The sequence below is a fragment of the Drosophila miranda genome (genome assembly GCF_003369915.1).
Source record: "Drosophila miranda strain MSH22 chromosome Y unlocalized genomic scaffold, D.miranda_PacBio2.1 Contig_Y2_pilon, whole genome shotgun sequence".
In the NCBI taxonomy this organism is placed as follows: Eukaryota; Metazoa; Arthropoda; class Insecta; order Diptera; family Drosophilidae; genus Drosophila; species Drosophila miranda.
Genome location: NW_022881614.1, coordinates 35336130 through 35361071, shown reverse-complemented (window position 1 = coordinate 35361071; position 24942 = coordinate 35336130). Strand labels below are relative to the sequence as shown.

The window sequence follows — 24942 nt, the reverse complement described above, 5'->3', positions numbered from 1 at the left end:
ACGTAATTATGGGAAATCTTGTGTACTCGAATCTTCCCGGAGCTCCAGAAAAAAAGGAGCTTTAATCAGGCAGGAAATGAAAGCATTCGCGGCGGAAAATACCAAACCGCAGAGAAATTCAAATCGCTTGCACATATTTATAATGAAAATATATTGGATATTTTTCCTCATTCTGTTTTTACTCAGATACATCGCAAATCAAGCAAGAAAGACTTGAAACTATGCATTATTTTTCTTGTATACTATTTTAAAAAAATACATTCGATTATAATAACAAAATTTTCCATCGCCTGTTTGGGGGGAGGGCTAGGAATCGATACTGTATAAACATAACGAGGTGGAACGTTGTGAGTTGCTGCGGACACCGCAACTCTACAGTTATACCCGATACTAAGTTAGTATGGCTCTCCTCCGGCAGACGCCACTAATCTTAAACGACACGACAAAGAGTGCGTGCGAGAGAGACAGAAAATCAGTCTGAGCGTGACGTCGGGCGCTGCGTAGCCACTGCAAATTGATTTCTTGCTTTTGGCTACAAAAATGATCCGATCTGATCCAGATTCAGCAATCTGATAGATATGGTCGTTATCTAAGATTCTGCGTTTTTAGTTTTCTCGAATCTGCAATATTGTGGTTGCAACAGATTTTCGTCCTTTGTGGGGGCGGAAGAGGGTGTGGCGAAATTCTGAGATATACGTTTTATAGTGAGATCTAACAGGAGTGCGGATACTAAATTTGGTTACTTTAGCGTTAATAGTCTCTGAGATTTGTGGATGCCCCAGATTTTCGTCCTTTGCGGGGGCGGGAGGGGGTGTGGCGAAATTTGGACACGAAACGGTCAAGGTCCGATATCACAGGAGTGTGGATACCAAATTTGGTTGCTCTGGCTCTTATAGGTTCTGAGATCCTTGAACTCATATTTTGCAATTGGCAAAACCGACCATGAAACCTGTGTGTTAGAGAGAGACAGAGCGAGAAAGAATGAAATTGTTTTCTTGATTCTGGCTATAATAATTATACGATCTGCTTCAGATTTTGCACTCTAGAAGATATAGTCATCTTCTACGATTCTGAGTTTTAAGTTTTATACTATCTTTAAAAATGTAGATGCCACAGATTTTCGTCCTTTGTGGGGCGGAAGTGGGCGGGGCGAAGTTTTGAAATATTTTTGTAGCAGTGACATATCACAGAATTCTGGATCCAAAACATCGTTGCTCTAGCTCTTATAGTTTTAGAGCACTAGGCGCTGAAGGGGACGGACAGACGGACGGACGGACGGACGGACGGACGGACGGACGGACAGACAGACAGGGCTCAATCGACTCGGCTATTGATGCTGATCAAGAATATATATACTTTATGGGGTCGAAAACGATTCCTTTTGGACGTTACACACATCCACTTTTACCACAAATCTAATATACCCCAATACTCATTTTGAGTATCGGGTATAAAAACAAAATCTGCATAAAAATGCTGGCCAGCCACCGATGTTCTGGCGTCATTAAACGAACAGAATGTACATATTTCTACATAAAGAAACAGCAACAGGGTGCACCCGCTAACAGAGAAGAGTGGCACATGGGAATATAGTTAGAAATTCAGCGATCATTCACTGTTCGAATAGGGGAAACATTTCTCATTTCTTTTTTACGCCGCCACCGAAAACATTCAAAATTAAATTTATATTTTGCCTTTAATTTTTCGTACTGCGCTGCCAAGGTGAGTGTAAAACAAACAGTCGAAAACCGAAAGAATTTTCACATGCTGTCTTGAAGTTACTCACCCTCACGATGCACTCCGTGCTTGCGGGCAAAGGTATTTGGTTGGTGGTGACTGGAATGCCCGACACTGGCTGTGGGGAGACACTTACAATTCCCCTAGGGGGCGAGAGCTAGCGGAAGCCATCTCTGCTACTGGCGCTAAGATCCTTGCAACTGGATCACCAACAAGGTACCCATATGTACTCAATCACACGCCGTCCTGCATAGACTTCGCAGTACATCATGGTATTCCGGATTCTCGAGCAACAATAAGTCAGAGCTGGGATCTGGACTCCGACCATCTGGCCTTAGTCATCAGCATTAAAACAGATGGCATTATAGAAAATCCAAGCCCTCATCTAGTCACCAAGCACCCTGATCTGCTCGCATTTAGGAAACATTTGGAGAGGTCGATTCAACTGAACGTCACGCTAAACTCTGAGGAAGATATCGAGATGGCTGTAGATAACATCACAGAGAGTATCCACATGGCTGCTGCTGCCTCAACGCCCTCGCATCCTCCGACAAGCGCCGCCTATGGAATAGTTCTTACAAGAGAGGCCAGAGAGCTTTTGTCACAAAAAAGGAGACTTCGCAGACGCGCAATCCGATCTCAAGACCCATGGGACCGAATTCTATGGAACCGGGCTGCCAAGCAACTTCGAAACACCCTGAGAGAACTTCGAAGCAACTTCTTTGAACAAAAGCTTGCTTCCATGGATTACACCGTGGATGCTGGATATTCGCTTTGGAAGACCACTAAGTCTCTTAAGAGACAACCGTTCAGACAGATTCCCATCTGGTGTCCCAACGGTGAACTTGCTAGAAACGAAGAAGAGCAGGCCAATTCGTTTGCACATCATTTAGGGGACAGGTTCACCCATTACCAATTCGCCACGGAGGCGCAGTACAAAGAGACAAAAGATAGTCTGCAAACACCTCTACAAATGGCCTTACCCATTAAACCAGCCAGGGCTGAGGAGATTGTTGAAGTCATCAAGTCCCTACCGAGGAAGAAGGCTCCTGGCATTGACAGAGTGTGCAATTCCACACTGAAAGCATTGCCTACTCGGGCGATACTCTACATAGTGCTCATTTTTAACGCCATGTTAAGGATGCAGTTTTTCCCTAAGCAGTGGAAGATAGCAACAATCCTGATGATCCATAAGCCTGGAAAACCGGAGGACGACCCTGAGTCGTATCGGCCAATAAGTCTTTTGTCTTCCTTATCTAATGTATGGGAGAGGCTTCTTGCCAATCGTCTTGGTAGTATAATCAAGGAATGCCGTATCTTGCCGGATCACCAGTTTGGCTTTCGGGAGGGACACGGCACAGTGAAGCAAGTCCACAGATTGGCAGGACACATCCTACAGGCCTATGATGATCAAGAATACTGCAATGCAGTCTTCATTGATATGCAGCAAGCCTTCGATAGAGTTTGGCATATCGGCCTACTGAGCAAAATTAAAAAACTGTTCCCAGTACCATACTACGGTGTCCTACGATCATATTTGGAAGGACGTCAGTTTATGGTCAGGTTCAGGAACACACATTCAACACCTTGCCAAATGAGAGCTGGAGTTCCACAGGGCAGCGTCCTTGGCCCGCTGCTTTACTCTATCTATACTGCAGATCTACCCTCCCCAAGCGAGCAACATATGGAGGCCCCCCGTAAGGCTCTGCTTGCTACCTACGCGGACGATATAGCACTGCTCTACAGCTCCAAGTGCCGCCTTGAGGCAGCAGATGGTCTCCAAGAGTACCTCTACTCTTTGGCAGCTTGATGCAAAAGATGGAATTTAAAAGTCAACCCACTGAAGACCACCAATCCATGCTTCACCCTGAAATCGCTCATAGACCACACCCCACCCATAAAGTTTGAAGGCGTAACTTTGGACCAACCAGAGCAAGCAAAGTATCTCGGTATCACCCTTGATAAGCGTCTTACTTTTGGTCCACACTTGAAAGCTACGGCTCGTAAATGTGGGCAAAGAATGCAGCAATTGCGGTGGCTGATTAACAGAAGAAGCACCATGTCACTGAGAGCCAAAAGAGCAGTTTATGTACACTGTGTAGCCCCGATCTGGCTCTACGGTGTGCAGATTTGGGGTATAGCTGCCAAATCGAACTATAAACGGATACAGGTCTTGCAGAATCGCGCCATGAGGCAAATAACGAACTGCCCTTGGTACGTGCGCGGCTCCACCCTACATCGGGATTTGAATCTGCATACAGTAGAGGAGCAGATTGGAAGGCACACCAGCAGATACAGTGACAGGCTAATTAGACACCATAGTATGCTCGCCAGACGATTACTACCTGCCAGGCCTTTGAGGCGGTTGAAGAGATTGGGTTTTGCCAAAACTATTGGCCAACTCTAAGTTTCCCTCCCAATATTATAATATTATATTTTTTGTAAGTCCTCTCGCATTTAGCATTAGGTTTGGCTACCCCAATATTATTTACCAGTGATGTTAAGATACGTTATATGCAATGTACGGATTCAACGCTTAATAAAAAAAAAAAAAAAAAAAAAAACTCACCCTCACACCCCATGTCTCCCTCAGACCACAAACGCACATCGAGAGACTTTTATATATACCTATTTCGAGATACATATACATATATAATTGAGATACATTTATTTTACGTCGCATTTCATGTGGAAGGTCGTTCGTTGCTATTCACTTCAGTTGACGTTGCAATTTCCTCATCGTAGCCGGCGCGGCGGGGTCTCTGTACTCTACTTTGTACGTGCACATACTATATAGGGACTGAGTAACGGGATCTAGACCATCAGCAATAGCCCCGATTTGATAATTTATCTATTTGTCAAGTAATTATGTAAATATTCCGCGCTTCCTGCTTTTCTTCTTTACCATAATCCAAATAGTGTGATTTTTTTCTTCGAATTCCTGAGTTCCTCAGCAGCTATATCCCATAGATATATGTAGCTTTCTGTATATCGAGAGTGTCAGTGTGAGTCTAAGTGTGAGTGCAAGTATGCGTGTGTTGAGTACTGAATGAATGAGAATGAATGCGGTTATTTTTTTGTGATTTTGGCTTGTAACCAAAATTTCCGAATTTATGTTTGTCTCTCTCTCAGGCAGCGATAATTTATTGAATGTGCTGGGACTGGGACTGAGACTGGGACTGGGACCAGGCAAATTAAAAGACATTTTATATGCATATATCTGGGGATTATAACAATTTATAGAATTGAATACAATTCCAGCCGCAGGGCATGGCACAGCAATTCGCCATAAAAGGAGCTGGCCAGCCATTGAACATTTGTCGGTTTCTCTGGTTCTAACCATGTACCATACTACCAAGATCAGCTCGGAATCATTCCATTCTTTGTTCCCGGGACATGCCTGCAATTTCGTTTAAATTTTTAACGCAAAAGTATCTCTTGCTGTTGTTGCGGCCGCAGCTGCAGGTAGAACTGGGGCAGCATTACAAATGCACATACGAGCGTGAGAACGAGTACGAATGGGTATGATTATAACGCATACGCCATGTGGCGTAGGAATGCCAGACGCAGAGGCAGATGCAGATGGGGCGTGGACTGCCGTATGCTAAACAAATTAAAATTGCAATGTATTGGCAGGGCAGACAGGCAGATAGGAAGCCTTGTTAAGATTGCATTTGCCAAATGCAAAACCAAACGAGGGGGAACGTTGTGAGTTGCTGCGGACACCGCAACTCTACGGTTATACCCGATACTAAGTCAGTATGGCTCTCCTCCGGCAGACGCCGCTAATATTAAACGACACGACAAAGAGTGCGTGCGAGAGAGACAGAAAATCAGTCTGAGCGTGACGTCGGGCGCTGCGAAGCCACTGCAAATTGATTTGTTCCTATTGGCTATAAAAATGATCTGATCTGATCCAGATTCAGCAATCTGCTAGATATGGTCATTATCTATGATTCTGCGCTTTTAGTTTTCTCGAATGTGCAATATTGTGGATGCAACAGATTTTCGTCTTTTGTGTGGGCGGAAGGGGGTGGGGCGAAATTTTGAGATACACGTTTTATAGTAAGATCTAACAGGAGTGCGGATACCAAATTTGGTTACTCTAGCCTTAATAGTCTCTGAGATTTTTGAATATCCCCAGATTTTCGTCCTTTGCGGGGGCGGAAGGGGGTGTGGCGAAATTTTGAAACAAACTCGTCTCGGTCCGATATATTAGGAGTGCGGATACCAAATTTATTTACTCTAGCCTTAATAGTCTCTGAGATTTGTGGATGCCCCAGATTTTCGTCCTTTGCGGGGGAGGAAGGGGGTGTGGCGAAATTTTGAAACAAACTCGTCTCGGTCCGATATATTAGGAGTGTGGATACCAAATTTGGTTGCTCTAGCTTTTGTAGTCTCTGAGATCTAGGCGCTAATGTTTTACTCTAAGCAAAGCCGCCTTTGCTACGTGTGTGTTAGAGAGAGACAGGGCGAGAAAAAATGAAATTGTTTTCTTGATGCTGGCTATAATAATGATACGATCCAATTCAGATTCCGCAGTCTTAAAGATATGGTCATTCTCTACAATTCTGCGTTTTTGGTTTTCTCATATCTTTAAAATTGTGGATGCCACAGATTTTCGTCCTTTGTGGGGGCGGAAGTGGGCGGGGCGAAGTTTTGAAATATTTTTGTAGCAGTGACATATCACAGAATTCCGGATCCAAAACAACGTTGCTCTAGATCTTATAGTCTTTGAGCACTAGGCGCTGAAGGGGACGGACAGACGGACAGACGGACGGACGGACAGACAGACAGGGCTCAATCGACTCGGCTATTGGTGCTGATCAAGAATATATATACTTTATGGGGTCGGAAACGATTCCTTCTGGACGTTACACACATCCACTTTTACCACAAATCTAATATACCCCAATACTCATTTTGAGTATCGGGTATAACAAACACCCTTTCCACAGAGAGGCAGCTCAATTTGCATGTATGTATGTGTGTATTTATGTGTATATGTATGCATGTAGAGACTCTTACTTCGCGTCCGAAATGACAAACGGAAATTTCCATAATACAAAGCAGTTCCATCACTAACAGTTTCCTCCCAACCAAAATTCCACTGAAAATGTTGTGCATGCGGAGAGGACGCTGCTCTGCGAATATAGGAGTATCCCTCATCCACACAAAATATTCAAAATTATGTAAATGCTTTTGGTCGCATCGTATGCTTTTATTTACTAACAGCCTTACATTACGGCTCTGCACGCCGGGCAGGTCATTCCGCTTGCATTCCACGTCATCAGCCTCATCATCGGCTACTGTTATTCCCCATGGTGTTCTGTGTTCTGTAATTCCCATGTTGCCTGTTCGATGATTTATGGCCTCGCCGAAATGCCACAGTTGCATGGGGTTCGACCTTTTATTCTATCGATAGTCGGATTTTTGGGTCCAGTAACGCTAGATTATTGCGAGTTCTGTGCGATATTTAATTGAAGACCAGTAACTACATTTGAAATGCAATAACTTGCCGAGTGATAGCTCCCATTCCCCAATGGTATCTCTCCTGGTAATCGCCTTTACGCAACCAAACAGATCGTTATTCTCGAGCTTTGGCCCATTCCGGCTGAAATTAAATGAAACGCAATAAACTGTAACTGCGTTGGGGTCGGGCCAAGAGTAATGCGTCGGTTGGTGGCCAGCAAAGAGCTGCCCAATGCAGCGCAGAGGAGCATAGGAGTAGAGTGGAGCACTCGCAGAGAATTATGGCTTACCTCTGTGTGGGAATTTGAAATCATCTGATTAAGTTTCAATCAAAATGACCTACAGCACTTGCAATTATGTGTATGTTCCACTGCATCTGTTGAAATGTCTTTATCAAATGTTTTTGTATAAAAATATTTGCTGTAGATTGATTCATTACTAAAAATATTAATTTTCAAGTCAGTTGCAATGTTTCTGTTTTAAAATCACAGATTCTAATTTATTAATTCCTAAAAATATAAACTTTCAATCAAATACTGCAACCGCAAGTATTGTTATATGTTATATGTTATATGTTCACCACATGTATATATTTCAAAGGAGTGTTGGACTTATTCCTTAATTGAAGCTCTGAATGGCCCCTTCTCGTCCTTGCCCTGGGGGGTTGTGTAAGAACCTATGGCTGGACATGTCATTGGCTTCAATCCACTGAATATTTGAGCACCGGCAGCGTATTGTATAAATAACCTCAACACCATTAAATTGTCAAACGTGCTGAGCTCTCTCTGTGGGTGGGTGGCTGCCTATCTAGATGTCTCTTTCCCTACTTGGCTGGCTCGCGTTTCCCTCTCTTTTGATGTGTTTCCGTATGTGTGCGGGCGTCTCTCAGTATCTCTCTGCATGTGGCAGATCCGCCCACGTAGCTGGCAAGTGCAAACTTTATTTAGAGATGTCAAACTGTCGCTCAACATGGACACGATACATTGTGCAGGAGCAGGTCCGTTGTTGCCTTTGCAGTTTTACAATACGTGTCGAGGCCACTAGACTACTGCGGAGCGGGACCCACATGCCGACAGTCCAGCTCCAGGAGCAGGAAATAAATCGTTAAATTTTAACAAATTGTTGTCCGAAGCGCGTTCTAGCTCCCCCGAAAACAAATATGTGTTCTCACTGTCATGGCACTGAATATTCGCTGGTGCTTCTGCCGGCATTGTTGTAGCTGTTGTCTATTGTTGTTTAAAGCATCCACATACAACAATTCGCCGCACTCGTGGCTCTGTCCTCCGCCCACCAAAAATGAGTGTCTGGCCTCGCCTTTGATTCATGCGACCATTGGCCTACACACACACACTCTCTCGATAATACCTCGCAACAGAAGTGAGCACTATGAGAGCTATATAATTTTGTTATAGACAAAATAGAGCAATAAGGAAACAATCTGGGAAACACCTTTCGCATGAACACTGTTGTGATGCCTTTCCGATCGAGAACATTAAGATTCTTTCTTCTGATTAAAGGGTGTCGAATAGTCCGGAATACGCCTCAATAGTGCTCTTCTTTGTGTTCCCCTATGAAATTTGTTTTCACAGCTGTTTCGAATTCAACTGTTTGTGCTCTTCGCTTCAAAGTGCTTTCTGTTTTTGGGTCAACTTAAAGAAGTACTTAGCGTAGTGTCAGAAAATGTGTTTGACAGATTTTATAGGCACATTTTTAAGTAAAATTAGTTACAACTAAGTTAACCAAATAGACCTTCCAAAAGAGTCACAATTCAGGCTTAATTTGATGCATCCCTTATGCTATTGGGGCCAAAACCCATCGAAAAACCGCATCAAAATAGCCGCAACGATGCATGTGACAGCATGGCGTGGCCCTTGTGGCGTTTGAGCACAACACTGCGTACACGCTATAAATTAATAGACTTTGCAGGAGCTGCCAGCGCGAGCCAATAATTAACTAAGAGCCATCTCTAGCCCCATCACCATGGGACGCCTCGTTCATTCACAAAATGTTTGGGATTCTATGCTAACGAGTCGCTCTTAGATTACACGTATGAGTCATTAAGAGCAGGGAACTGGGAAATGGAACACATACATACATACCGGGGTATATACAGTATATCTAGCAGATGTATCTGGCAGGAGAGGGACAGGAAACAGGTTGGCGTTGCTCATTAAATTAATTAAATGCTGATAAAAATGCCCCGAGTGGTCCTGAGCCTGAGACATTCGCACAATTTTGAATTTTCATCGCTGGCTGCGGTAAATGGTTGCACTTTTAATATCATTTTGTTGCAGAGCCGGGTAGAAAGTTTTAATGAGTTCATTGCGGTGTGCATCGTTAGTCTGGCTTAAAATTGTTTTGCATTTTGTAGCGGCCTGTGCTATGGCTGTGGCTGCTATGAATGCTGTTGCTGCTGCTGCTACGTCACCTCTTCCTTTCATTCCCAGACAAAACAGAACAACTAGGAAAAAATCCTTGGAAGAAGCTGGGATTTTGCAGCAGAACGAGCTTTTCTTTGGCCCAACTCTGCCCTCTATTTATCTTGTCGTCTGTCTGCAGTCTACATCTGCATTGGTCTCAGCCTACCCAGGCATTGTCGTCTGGCCCATTGTTGAACTTTGGAATTGGCTTAAAATTTCTGTGCTCACATCGATCAATTAGCATAGTTTCTGCTGATGTCTGCCCCTGCATGCTGTGCTGCCTGTCATGCAGCTCGAAATACGTTTAAATTTAGCACTTAAAGCGTTGCTCCTGCTGTTTCCGTTTCGGTGATTAAAACTGAGAGCATGCTGTGCTGCCTGTCATGCAGCTCGAAATACGTTTAAATTTAGCACTTAAAGTGTTGCTCCTGCTGCTCAACTTTCGGTGATTAAAACTGAGAGCAGAACGGAAAAATTCCCACACACATCACGAATAGCGGCGAAAGGAGCTCACCCACACAGTGGGAGGAGGCGGAGATTATGTGTGTGCCCACAAAAGCCAGCGTAATGAATGTGTAAAGGGATAACCAGAGAACGAACGGCAAGCAAAGAGAGCGCATGAATGGGCGAGGACAACCACAAAGCGTTGGTAAGAAACAATTTAAGAAATGCGAGAGAGGCACACATTGTGCAAAAGCAGCGAAAATTAAATGAAATAAAATAAAATTGCCACTTCCAAGGAAAATGACATTCAAGCTATAAAAAAATTCTTCAAAATGAGAGAGGAAAAGAGGGTCGACATCAGTCTCTCGTATAAATTTTGAATGGCAATTGCCCAATTAAAGAGTGTGCCACAAAAGTGCGCTGCATAAACTGGAAATTGGCTGCGAGTAGGACTCTCACTGAGCTGCTAGTAGTGTCGTGGTGGCAGCACTTGTCACTGCATTAGAGGAGACCTTAACGTAAGAGGAGGGGGTGAGCCAACCACCCACCACCCAGCCTGCCACTGAGACAGTGCTTCCCCTCTCTCCCCGTGCTCCTCTTGATAGCTTGTACGGGTAGGTGGTGTTCTCAGAATTTCCTCCCTACTGATTATTACTTTTCAGTTTCCATAACGATTTTCCCTCCATCCGCGCCACGAGTTGTCGCAGCGGATTTACGCATGGAATGCGAACCACAGGCACGCAAAAAAAAATGTAAATGATGAAGATGAATTGCCTCGTTGTCGAAATGGAGCCCGAACAGGGGATACAGAAACGTATTAATACGAATACGAGTATATGTGACAGGACAGGGATATATTTTCGATATTGATTTGGGTCCCCCTTTCTGTTCGCTGTTGGTATTTTTTGTATTTAAATAAAAAATTCAGCATTTAATTTGGCAACTTTTTCTTGTAATTTATCATTTATTGGGTTTGTTTTATCTGCAAACATTTCACGCATCTAACGTATCCATTCGATTGTGAGAAATAAATTGTCTGTTGCCTTCGCTTTTCACTAATCGAAGGCGGTTCCAGAGGAGGAGAAGAGATAGCACAGATAGCAGCGTATCGTACTTCTATACTTATGTACATATATATTTACCTGTGTGACAAAATCACAGAACTATAATATGAATACGGCCACGCAGCGCCCGACGTCACGCTCAGACTGATTTTCTGTCTCTCTCGCACGCACTCTTTGTCGTGTGGTTCAATATTAGCGGCGTCTGCCGCAGGAGAGCCATACTGACTTAGTATCGGGTAAAACTGTAGAGTTGCGGTGTACGCAGCAACTCACAACGTTCCCCCTCGTTTGAATTGAATTTGCAACGAGTTGCACTTCCGAAAGCCACCCAAACATTGATGCATGTAGGGAAAAAAAAATACAGAGCGAGAGAAAAAGAGAGTGCCTTGTAGACAGAAACGCTTAACAGTAATAAGCTGGTTAAGAGTTAAGTGTTGTCTGCCACACAGTTCAAGCTTCAGATAAAAGCCAGTGCACAGCCAACATGTGCGAATTCCCATTGGGGAACTCCCCAGAAGTACACATGTATACGCACAAAATATAATACACTGAGATCTCTCTCTCTCTCTCTCTCTCTCTCTCTCTCTCTCTCTCTCTAATGGAGATAAGTATACCATAAGCCACCCATTTGAATAGTTCCGAAGTTCTCGATTTCATACCTTTTTTCCCAGTATATCGCTCAGATTCGTCCTGCTCGCGCAATATGATATGCAGATCGAGAACATTTCGCAGCTTAATGGATGGCTGTGGCGATGCTTTGGCAACTGAAATTGATTTATGAAAAAACACTTCAAACGGCTCGGCTCCAATTTCGATTGCATTCGGGCTTGAGCGCTGGCTAGACGGGCCACTGCACTGCCGCCCCGTTCGCCTCCTTGCCCTGCGTTTTTAGTTTTCTCGAATGTGCAATATTGTGGATGCAACAGATTTTCGTCCTTTGTGTGGGCGGAAGGGGGTGGGGCGAAATTTTGAGATACACGTTTTATAGTAAGATCTAACAGAAGTGCGGATACCAAATTTGGTTACTCTAGCCTTAATAGTCTCTGAGATTTGTGGATGCCCCAGATTTTTGTTCTTTGCGGGGGCGGAAGGGGGTGTGGCGAAATTTGGACAAGAAACGGTCAAGGTCAGATATCACAGGAGTGTGGATACCAAATTTGGTTGCTCTGGCTCTTATAGGTTCTGAGATCCTTGAACTCATATTTTGCAATTGGCAAAGCCGACCATGAAACCTGTGTGTTAGAGAGAGACAGAGCGAGAAAGAATGAAATTGTTTTCTTGATTCTGGCTATAATAATTATACGATCTGGTTGAGATTTTACACTCTAGAACATATAGTCATCCTCTACGATTCTGCATTTTTGGTTTTATCGTATCTTTAAAAATGTGGATGCCACAGATTTTCGTCCTTTGTGGGGGCGGAAGTGGGCGGGGCGAAGTTTTGAAATATTTTTGTAGCAGTGACATATCACAGATGTCTGGATCCAAAACATCGTTGCTCTAGCTCTTATAGTCTTTGAGCACTAGGCGCTGAAGGGGACGGACGGACGGACGGACGGACGGACGGACGGACGGACGGACGGACGGACAGACGGACAGACAGACAGGGCTCAATCGACTCGGCTATTGATGCTGATCAAGAATATATATACTTTATGGGGTCGGAAACGATTCCTTCTGGACGTTACACACATCCACTTTTACCACAAATCTAATAAATAAACCCAATACTCATTTTGAGTATCGGGTATAAAAAGGCTTATAGAGTCGTATATATTTAATTAATTTGCAGATGATTTTTCCACACTATTATTCAAAAGGATGCTACTTGCATTTCACATTCAATTACAAATAAAAAGTTTTTATTACGATATAAAAAACTTGCAATTCCGTGGAGAGTGCGATGAGAACTAATTTTAATTTAACTTTAACAAATTCGTGCCTGTAAAAAAAATCAAACAAAAGCTGCCCGAACAAAGCAGCCTTGCAGTACTTCAAAGACCTTTCCAGAGAGTGCAGCCTTTAGCTAAAAGCATCTCTCAAGTTGATTTTGCATATTTCTTATATTGGGAAACACTCGTAGGCAACACACCTCTGCGGGGCGATCTTTGGCCTCCATTTACGGGTACATGGTCATGGGTGCGGTGCGGTGATTCGCAAATGCCTGGCCATTAAATGCGTGGCATGCCTCAGCAGATTGCTTTGGGTCTGGTGGTCTTTCCGAATACGAATGAATTGCCAGACGAGCAGGACGCTTAAGTTGTTCGCATAAAAAGTTTTATTAAAAGCAAATGGAAACAATGAAGAAATGCCATCCTCAAACTTGGCTCGTTCTCGTGCGACGGCCGGCACTCATATTAAAATGCCAAGGCGTCTGGCTCGTGGTTTGGTGGCATGCGCGCACGCGGCGTATGCGTAGTGTGTGGCACATTGACATCAAACGTTTGAGGTGCAACAGTTTGTCATTGTTCGACATGTTTTTTCATTGCTATACTCAAGAATAGCGCCTTTAAAATGTGTTATTAAAAAATTTTCATTACGCGCATTACACAAAATAATGTCGGCAACAAATTGCAGCCACAAATCGATGACGCAGAAGGAGGAGCACCAAAGGGAAGACATTTTTTGTTTGGTTCCATTCTTTTTTCCATTTTAATCTCAAAGTCAAGGCAACAGTTGCCAAAGTGAGAAGAGCGAAAATAGATGGGGGATATCGTGGGTGGACTCGTGGGACATGACAACCGGAGCGAAGGCAAATCAAAGAAAAATTTGCTGATTTTCATATCAGAAAAAATTGCCATCGTTGGCACAAAAAATCGTTTGCCATTTGCATTCGCAGAAGCTGTGGCAGTGGCAGTGGCAGTAGTAGGAGCAGTGCCAGTGGAAGTGGTACTCTATTGAATGAGAAGTGCACATATACCATCTCATTCCCTCCCCTCTCCCTCTCTATCTGGCATTTTTATTGATATTATGCATAAATTAGATTTATAAAGTTTTTTGAATTGAAATTGCAACGAGTTGCACTTCCGAAAGCCACCCAAACATTGATGCATGTAGGGAAAAAAAAATACAGAGCGAGAGAAAAAGAGAGTGCCTTGTAGACAGAAACGCTTAACAGTAATAAGCTGGTTAAGAGTTAAGTGTTGTCTGCCACACAGTTCAAGCTTCAGATAAAAGCCAGTGCACAGCCAACATGTGCGAATTCCCATTGGGGAACTCCCCAGAAGTACACATGTATACGCACAAAATATAATACACTGAGATCTCTCTCTCTCTCTCTCTCTCTCTCTCTCTCTCTCTCTCTCTCTCTCTCTCTCTCTCTCTCTCTCTAATGGAGATAAGTATACCATAAGCCACCCATTTGAATAGTTCCGAAGTTCTCGATTTCATACCTTTTTTCCCAGTATATCGCTCAGATTCGTCCTGCTCGCGCAATATTATATGCAGATCGAGAACATTTCGCAGCTTAATGGATGGCTGTGGCGATGCTTTGGCAACTGAAATTGATTTACGAAAAAACACTTCAAACGGCTCGGCTCCAATTTCGATTGCATTCGGGCTTGAGCGCTGGCTAGACGGGCCACTGCACTGCCGCCACTCGGCCACTCGTTCGCCTCCTTGCCCATTTCGGCGTGTCGCATATGGGTTGCCCCATGTTCTGCCCCGCCTTGATGATAAGCGGTGGCAAGTACAGTGCAGTGCAGTGCCATTGCCAGACGGGAGTCGATATAAATTCATTTATTCATGAGCTCGAACCAGGAAATGAATGTGAGCCACCTGTCCCTGGTGCGCTACCGTATTTCCCCTCTCCACCGAATGTGAGTTTCTGAATGTGAACGTATGAGTCAGTGTTTGTGCATAATATATGAGTGCTTGTCTACGGCTACGGTAAAATTTTATGAGGGTCGCGGAGCGATTTATGAAATACGCATTTCGTATTTCATTATGAGTCCAAAGAGTTCTCAACTTTCCTCAAAACTTTCGTTCAATGGGAGCTGCTGATTGTGGGAGGGGGGGGGGGGGGGGGTGTGAGTGAGGAGTGAGTGAGTGTTGGAGACTGGGCTCTGAAGAACCTGTTTAATTTTCTTCTCTAATGCAAGTGTTTGGGCGTGTTTGCCGAAACTTAAATTGTGCGCATTATTGGCAGAGTGCACTCAAATGCACTCACATGCACATGCACACACTACCGCTCTTGGGCCGCAGCAGACATGCATAAATTTGTGCCCAAAACCGTTTAAACGAAATGCAGAAGGAGCGGCGAGTCGAGGTGAGGCGTGGCGTCAAGTCTCAGCAATCGCTGCATACACATCTGAGAGACTCAATGCTCTGCCTCATCCTCCATTTCTATTCACAGTAGACCCTCAACATTCACTTTGAATGTGCAAAGTTTCTTCTCGACAAAACGGCATTCACATCCCACAGCCAGCACCCCCAGCCATGCCATGTATTTGCTTCGATTTTGAAAAGTCTTTTGCCTTCGACTTTTCCCCAGCCTGCTCCAGCCTGGTCCTGCCATGCTGCTGCCTTTGATTTTAAGGATTTATCGTGTTTTCCAAAGCATACTTATGTGCGCCATTTACACATTAATGGGACAGGACAGACAGCCATCATAAGTGCAACGTGCATCGTGCATCGAGCAACAGCAAGTGCTTAACTGACTTTTCTTATTCTGCGTGCCGCCTACCGACTGCTGCCCCCGACTCCAACGGATTATCAATAATTCAAATTGCACATTTCTGAGCTCGACTGATTTCTGCTTTCCTTCTTGTGGACGCAGAGCTCCGGGAAATCCCCATGGATTACCAGTATTCTGGCCAAATGTCAAGAGGGAAAGTCTTGGGCTTGTGATGGCAAAATATGACAAAATTTATACTGTTTGCTGGCCACACTCACACCTCCACTCACATATTCGTCACTGTATTCCCAGTTATTCACACACACACACACACATCCAATGTGTGCTCGTCACTTTTGTTGTCCTCCTTTCGTAGGATACTCCTGGTCCTCCGCAAAACTCAATTAAATAAAGTCATTTTTATTTGTTTGGCAACTTGCAGACAAGCAGCAAAAACAACAATAAGTAACGCATTGAGTTTTGAAAAGGGTTTCCTCCAGAGCACAGTAAGCTCTCTGCAATATGTTCTGCGAAATATATGACAAGCACAATCTGTTGTTCAGTTTTTCAGTTGTCAGACAGGTCCACTGCCATTCCGCCGTAAAGGCCGATATGAAATGCATTCTGGAAAAGACGAACAATGAAAATGATTGAAAGGCTTGAAATACCGGGTAACTTGGGTAACCGTACCCCAAAGACCCACATGTCCTTGGCCACTCACAACACATTAGGTAGGGCATGAGTGAGGGAAACGCAAAAGCGAACAACAAATCTTATCTAAATCTGCAAATTAAGTGCAAGCAATCAAATCAGACAGTTGAAGTCCTTATCTAACCAAAACATTTCCGACCAGAGCCATAAGCCATCCGCGAATGCGGGTATAGCCTGTCAATCTATGGCATTCTGCTGATAAAGCACTGATAATGGGTATTGGAATGGTTTGTTGGTCTGATGAAATGTCCACTTTGCCAGATATAAATGGCTCAAGTGTCAAGGAAAACTAACCTAATTCCATGTCCGAGTCAGTCGTAATTGAAATCAAAAAGTTCACTCAATCATTGAACTTTTACTCACGGTTGCTGGATAGGGTAGACATCAAAGAGGTTATTCGGGCTAGTTTCTGTACAACTTGTCTTTAATATGTATTCCCATGATCCTGGCAAATATCTGATTAGCATATATTGATTGCTTGATTTGTATTAACATAACACTGAAACCCGTATTCTCTTTTGCAGTTCTGGAGCCGGTGTTTCCTATGCGCGATGTGACCATAAATCGCAATGTCGATGCCCATAAACTGCTCGATGTGCTGGGCGAAGTGGGACGGTGAGTACTTAGGTGCCAAGGATCGGGGCGCTGGTCGATAACTAATCCCTCTCCCCTCTCTGTGTGCAGGGGAAAGTTCGGTACGGTGTACAAGTGCAGGGACAAGACGAATGGCCTGCAATTGGCCGCCAAGTTTGTTCCCATCCCGAAGCGCGAGGACAAGCGGAATGTGGAGCGAGAAGTGGAGATTATGAATTCGTTGCAGCATCATCTCATTATAAAATTGTATGCGGCATACGAATATCAGAAAATGATGTGCGTCGTCCTGGAACTGTAAGGAAGCGCGCCGAAGGGTGACCAAGCCGTTGAAATATGGCTTTATGAATGTGTTGATTTTGCCTTGTTTGTCGCTCGTTTCGTGTGCGTGTGTGTGTGTGTATATATATATCTCTCTCCCCCTCTCTGCCCCTATGTTTCTGTCACTTTCTTTTTGTCATTCAGTGTTCCCCAAGTTTGTTGGTTTGTTGGTATCCCGAAGGGGACCTGCGGCTGTTGGCCACATTGTTGCCGGCACACAATATCTTGCAATCAGTGGGAATGTGCATAAAATGCGATTTACACGTACGCACATTATCGTAAACTAGTAAACATCTCTCGCATACAAACACACTTGCCAATACACTTTACGCACACACAAACGTGCCCAGAGAGCGAGAAAACCTTGAGCAACAGGTTGCCCCTTTCTAGCATTTATATGAATTTATAACAACTTTTATTGGGCCCGCGACTTTGATCCGGACAAAGTTTCTTTCTCTTTTCTTGGGTTGTTTCTTTGTCTGACACGGGTTGAGGGTCCGTTCTGGTCTCCAATGGCCCATAAAAACATTTGAGCCAGGTGGGTGTGAGTGTGGGTGTGAGTGTGGGTGTGAGTGTGGGGCACTGATTAGTCCACGGCCTTGACCCACATTCCCCCGCCCACAACATAAATTGGGAAGAACAATGGCCAAACGAAACAATTTCATTTTCATAGACATCTCACTAACACCAAAGACAATGCCCCGAAAATGTCTTTGTCAAGTTAAATTAATTTTGAGCAGCACTGCAACTGCTCAGGATTTTGTTGTCTCAGCTGCTGTTGTTCGCCCCGACGTCTTTTCTAAAAGCCAATTGTTGACCTGCACTGTTTGTCCTGGCATATTCATAGCATGGACTCGTACATAATGTACACATATGTGGGCAAGACAGGGCAAAACTTCTTCAAGCGTTGACTTGCAGCCAGTCCGAACATTGTTTATTCATCTGGGCCTTGATCAAATGCACAGTTTATGACAGAGTCCGGCTCGGTTTCCATTAGGCTAATGTCTGTCGAAAACTCTGCAGAAAAAAGGGACAGAAAGGGAAAACATAAACTGAAACAATCTCAATTTAACTAGATTCGAAAGTCAGTGCCATTGCTACTTTGTAAATATTTAAACATGTAGTCTGGCAAATATTCTGTATATTCATCCTGACAGCCATTCTGATCCGTCTGGCAAATTTCGACACAAAGCCAACCGAACATCATACGCAAAAGAGTCATTCAAATTTAATTTACTCGATTTCTGATTGAAGAGCATCAACTAACCACAAGAATACCCGACAAATATTGGGGGAAGTCGAATGCAATTTTGGCATTCCCCTGCCCGTTTGTACCAGTTTGAAGCTTCTGATGGGTGGGTTTTGTGTTACAGTAGAAAGAAAATGCAAATTTAAAATGGAATTTGGGGAGCGCACGAACACAATTCCCTCCGAATCAGATCCGTCCGCTGTTAGTTGATGCCCTTCACTCGTGTCCGTATGGGATGGATGTTCATGTATTATCTGATTTTCGTGTTCTGGCAGGGCAATCGATACTCTTGTAAATAACATATCTAGAGACTAGAGTGTGCCAGGTAAGGCGAATGATTATAACCGGACTATAGCCTAAACAGTTCCGATAAGGTGGGGACACTAAACAAAAGACCCTAATATCTGCATGAGTTAATCAGTAATCAATCCATGTATCTTGTTTTGTCATCTGCTAGTCCCTAAAGATGGCCTTTATCCTGAAATTTCTCTGTCTCTGCAGCATTGAAGGCGGCGAGCTCTTTGACCGCGTGGTGGACGATGAGTTCGTCCTCACTGAACGCGTCTGTCGCGTCTTCATCCGTCAGGTGTGCGAGGCCATGGCCTTTATTCACGGCAATGGCATTGTCCATCTGGACCTGAAGCCCGAGAACATCCTGGTGCTTACACAGAAGGGAAACCGCATCAAGATCATTGACTTTGGCCTGGCACGCAAATTCGATCCGGACAAGCGTCTCAGGGTGAGTCCTTATAGTCCTACACTATACCCCCCAACCACTCAACAGTAAACTTTTTCCCTCTTAGGTGCTCTTTGGCACACCCGAGTTTGTGGCTCCGGAAGTTGTTAACTTTGATTGCATCTCCTACGGAACGGACATGTGGAGCGTCGGGGTCATTTGCTATGTGCTGTAAGTTGAACGACGGGGAACGTTGTGAGTTGCTGCGTACACCGCAACTCTACAGTTATACCCGATACTAAGTCAGTATGGCTCTCCTGCGGCAGACGCCGCTAATATTGAACCACACGACAAAGAGTGCGTGCGAGAGAGACAGAAAATCAGTCTGAGCGTGACGTCGGGCGCTGCGTGGCCACTGCAAATTGATTTCTTGCTTTTGGCTACCAAAAAGTATTCCGATCTGATCCAGATTCAGCAATCTAATAGATATAGTCATTATCTATGATTCTGCGTTTTTAGTTTTCTCGAATGTGTAATATTGTGGATGCAACAGATTTTCGTTCTTTGTGGGGGCGGAAGGGGGTGGGGCGAAATTCTGAGATATACGTTTTATAGTGAGGTCTAACAGAAGTGCGGATACCAAATTTGGTTACTCTAGCCTTAATAGTCTCTGAGATTTGTGGATGCCCCAGATTTTCGTCCTTTGCGGGGGCGGAAGGGGGTGTGGCGAAATTTGGACAAAAAACGGTCAAGGTCAGATATCACAGGAGTGTGGATACCAAATTTGGTTGCTCTGGCTCTTATACGTTCTGAGATCCTTGAACTCATATTTTGCAATTGGCAAAGCCGACCATGAAACCTGTGTGTTAGAGAGAGACAGAGCGAGAAAGAATGAAATTGTTTTCTTGATTCTGGATATAATAATTATACGATCTGGTTGAGATTTTACACTCTAGAACATATAGTTATCCTCTACGATTCTGCATTTTTGGTTTTATCGTATCTTTAAAATTGTGGATGCCACAGATTTTCGTCCTTTGTGGGGGAGGAAGTGGGCGGGGCAAAGTTTTGAAATATTTTTGTAGCAGTGACATATCACAGATGTCTGGATCCAAAACATCGTTGCTCTAGCTCTTATAGTCTTTGAGCACTAGGTGCTGAAGGGGACGGACGGACGGACGGACGGACAGACGGACAGACAGACAGGGCTCAATCGACTCGGTTATTGATGCTGATCAAGAATATATATACTTTATGGGGTCGGAAACGATTCCTTCTGGACGTTACAAACATCCACTTTTACCACAAATCTAATATACCCCAATACTCATTTTGAGTATCGGGTATAAAAAGATATAGACACATGTTAAGGCAATGTTAGAAGTAGAAGGAATCGGATCTCTATTGCATGTAGATTGTAAAACTTAGTCATGTTCCTCTTAGTCAACATTTTCACGCACTATTATTTAAAAATGTAAATCTTACACTTCCTCCGATTCCATTAATATTCCTAAACTCTTGGCAAATATTTTTGAAACATTTATCGCCAGTGAAGCAATTACAAAATTTAATCAAAGACTTGTCCCTAATTACAAATTTGTACCAGCCAAAAGTGGAATAATCAAATGGGGGGAGTCCTAACCCAACACTCACTCACTTTGCCGACACCCCACCCCAGTGCAGTGGAATAAAATTTAATTTAGTTAATTAAGTGATGGGTCTTGTGTTTTTTATGCGTTTATTTATTTAACTTACCCTGCTTTTACATTTCATGTTTATTGACTTTGCCACACCCATCCCGCCACACACATGATGGTACAGCATCTCGGGTCTGTCGCCATTCATGGGCGAGAACGACATTGAAACAATGTCAAATGTAACCATCGCGAAATACGATTTCGAGGATGAATGCTTCAATGGAATATCCCCGGAGTGTCTGGATTTCATAGCCAAGCTGTTGGTAAAAGACTTGAGGTGGGTACACTTTTCCCTACTCCTAATTATAGTCTAGTCATAACCGGGAGATCCCCTACCTATCTCTGTCTCTCCATACGCAGTACCCGCATGACAGCCGCAGATTGCATGAAGCACAAATGGCTCCAGCAGCGGGCGACCGCGACAGCCACACCAATAGCGAAGGGAGCCTCATCGGCGTCGAAGACACCTCTGAAGTCGCTGTCACCGACACCAGCCGCCTCTGAGTCCTCCGAGGAGTCCACAGAGACCATCGAGGACGACGACGACGTAGTGGAAGAAGTGAAGGCAGCTGTGGAAACGGGGGAGGGCGTAGGGAAGCTGGAACAGGACCAGGACCAGGACGATGAGTGCGAAGAGCTTGCCAAGCTCTGCAGTGCGGTGGACCTGGAGGTAAGTAATGGCATAGCGCTAAACCATGTGTCATATTCCACATACTATTCCTTTTACCACAGAACAAAGAGCTGGATGCCACCAAGGATAACCTCAAGAATTTCATTGTGCGCTGCGAGACGCATCCCAACAGTCCGTACGTCTTCGATGTGGAGGGCAATGTGATTGCACCCCTGAACGAGACGAGCTATCCGCACCCGCGACGACCCCATGGCCAGGACAGCATCTCCTCGTCCCGAGGTGAGTACTGCTGTGGCAGCGGCTCTCAGCGGCAGCGCGACCGGCATGCCCTCATCCATGGCAAATGATGGCTGCATCCACAGCCGCAAATGCAACTGCACCTGCATCCTGCATCTGGATCTACTTTGTAAATTACATGATTAACTTGTCAAACACTAATTGTTGTTCTTAACGTGAATGTGAACCGAGTTGGCTCGCTGAGAAGCGCATACAGTGGCGCCCTGCCCTCTCTACTCTACTCTTCTCTTCTCTTCTCTTCTATCTCTCTTACTTTCTGTCACTCTACATCCTTCTCTGTGTTAACCCAACGTCTATTCTGTGTGCAAGAGAGGGAGGTCCAGCATGCCAGAACTGTTGTTAATATTTAAGTAACTGTAGAATTAAGCGAAGGTCTGGCATCCTTGTAGCGGATACCACCTGTATTAACCATTTTGACACTGTGATAATGACAGCCATTGACAAAACCAACAAAAATATGTCCAAAATATACTTCAATTTGAATACAGAAAACCAACATCAAGCACTACTATACTTCTCTATACTTTGTTCGAGCCTCGAAGCCATATGCCAATCTCCCAATTCCACTCCACCCCAATCCTCTCCAATCCCAACCAAATCCCCCAAAAACCCACCCCGATCCTAGGTCAGACATAGATCAACATACTCGTACATAGCCACAGTTTCTGGTCTGCCAAACAGGTAAGCCCAAAGATATAAGTCCATAGCCATCATCCACAGAGATCGCAGTTCAGTTTATTCCAAAGTCAGTCTCATGTTCATTCGTTTTCTTGTCCGTTAGGGAAAGGGTCTTTCTTTTTGAATACACAAACTAACCCCATTTGTTGTCTCAACGAGTTGTGTAAATCGGATATTAAACCCATTCCATTTGAACAGAATACCATAATGATCATTGGGATCACTTTACACAACTCTCTTAACCCAAAAGCATGAACTAATTCCGTTTCTAAGCACTTCATGTACCAATTAAACGTAATCAACGATCAACGAATCCAACGAATCTAAAACTCTAATCTATTTCCAGTGTGTTCGCCCTCGCCCTTCGAGTCGATAGCCACGATGACGGACGACGAGCAAGGCGAGGATGATGCCCAGCAGCCGAACGAGGAGGAGTCGCGTTGTGGCGACAACGAGAGCCCCAGCTCCGTATCGACACCCATCAATGAGTCGCGAGAGAAACTCTTCCCGGTCATGGGCTCCTCCAACCCCTCCACGCCCACGCCCCAGCACCTGTTCAACGAGAACTTCGACGAGTTCTCCGGCAGCGAGTCGACGGCCCAGCAGCAAAGGAGCATGAAGAGCTATCTGCACACATTCGATCGCCGAAACTCGGACACCACCTACCTGCTGCGGCGCCGCAGCTCCGGGGAGCGCGTCAATCTGGCTGACGAGATCCGCAAGCTCTCTGACCATCTGCTCATGCTAGCTGATATCAACACGAAGCTAGGGGACGCCAACCACAACAGTAGCAACAGCTGCACCAATGAAGCACCTACCCCAGTATCGCATCAGCCTACCCCAGCTGGTACTGAGAGCAGTACAAGCCGCACCTCCGAGACTAGCCAGGAGGGAAACAAGTGGACCAGTCGCGCGACCAGCAGTAGCAGCTGGAACCGGCCCACGCCCAGGGGCGGACTCCTCAGTGCCGCCAGCAGCAGCAGCCAGAGTCACACCAGCTCCGACGATGGACAGGGCCAGACCAAGGTCAGTTCGCTGTCCGTGCGCCTGCAGCAGTCAATCGAGGAGACTCCCAAGCTGAGCAACGGCAATGGTAGCGGGAGCACCTGGTCCAAGTCACAGGTGCACTCCGTACGCAACCAGTCCACGTTGAGCACGATGAGCAGCTCCAATACCCGGAGCAGCACCTCAAGCCAGCAAGTACAAAAGTCCTCAGTGGCCACCACATCGAAGGTAATCTCCAGCAGCAACGCCACCAGCAGCAGCAGCAATAGCCATCACATGGTCACTGCATCAGCCAGCAGTCGACGGGCCAAGCTCCGCATCAATCAGAAGAGCCGCGACGTGCCCGTTGGACTGCCCGACACGCACCAGACGGTGAATCTAGAGGAGGCGGCTAACACCACCAAGGACTGCCTGCTGCATCTCCTGGAGAAGTACAATGAGACAAAGATACGCAACCCCATGGGCCGGCATCAGAGCATCAGCGTGGACTGGCATATGAGCGACAATCTGGAGTACCGATCAATGAGCTCCATTAATGCCTTCTTCCAGCGGCACAACCAAACCAATGCCGGTGGCCATAATGTGAAGAACATACAGGCCCAGCTGGAGGAGAAGGCGGCGGGGAAGTAGACGCAGACACACTGCATACTGCAGACTCCACTGTGTTTATATCTGATGTATATGTACTATATCTATACAAATATCGGCTAAAGCGAGTGCTCATCTAGTTAAACGAATCTAGTTAAAATTACTACACTGCAAATTAAACAAAGATTAATATTTATGTATTTGTTGTAAGTAATCAAATCTAATGAAACTATTGAAATAAATGGAAAAGTAAATTATGAAAACGTTGTGTTCTTTAGCATAAACAAAGAAAACTTTTCTTAGAGAAGATACTTTCTTTAGGGATACCTTTCTGTCGAACTGATTCTAAGTGTGATAGTCACAAGATAAACGAGGGGGAACGTTGTGAGTTGCTGCGGACACCAAAACTTTACAGTTATACCCGATACTTAGTCAGTATGGCTCTCCTCCGGCAGACGCCGCTAATATTGAACGACACGACAAAGAGTGCGTGCGAGAGAGACAGAAAATCAGTCTGAGCGTGACGTCGGGCGCTGCGTAGCCACTGCAAATTGATTTGTTCCTATTGGCTATAAAAATGATCTTATCTGATCCAGATTCAGCAATCTGATAGATATGGTCATTATCTATGATTCTGCGTTTTTAGTTTTCTCGAATGTGCAATATTGTGGATGCAACAGATTTTCGTCCTTTGTGGGGGCGGAAGGGGGTGGGGCGAAATTTTGAGATACACGTTTTATAGTAAT

The 24942-nt window shown here is 44.8% G+C and overlaps 1 protein-coding gene across 1 annotated transcript in view; it reads left to right on the top strand.

The window, feature by feature from the left end:
* The window catches only part of LOC117193338 (SNF-related serine/threonine-protein kinase-like), a 30361-nt gene extending 5902 nt beyond the window's left edge, over positions 1-24459 (top strand). Inside the window, exons 2-9 of the mRNA XM_033398065.1 lie at positions 16988-17078; positions 17148-17351; positions 19126-19363; positions 19428-19531; positions 21122-21274; positions 21358-21667; positions 21730-21907; positions 22950-24459. Coding sequence (XP_033253956.1) covers positions 16988-17078; positions 17148-17351; positions 19126-19363; positions 19428-19531; positions 21122-21274; positions 21358-21667; positions 21730-21907; positions 22950-24238 — 2567 coding nt within the window. The 3' untranslated portion in view covers positions 24239-24459. The remainder of the gene's footprint in view (positions 1-16987; positions 17079-17147; positions 17352-19125; positions 19364-19427; positions 19532-21121; positions 21275-21357; positions 21668-21729; positions 21908-22949) is intronic.
* The last annotated feature ends 483 nt before the right edge of the window (positions 24460-24942 follow it).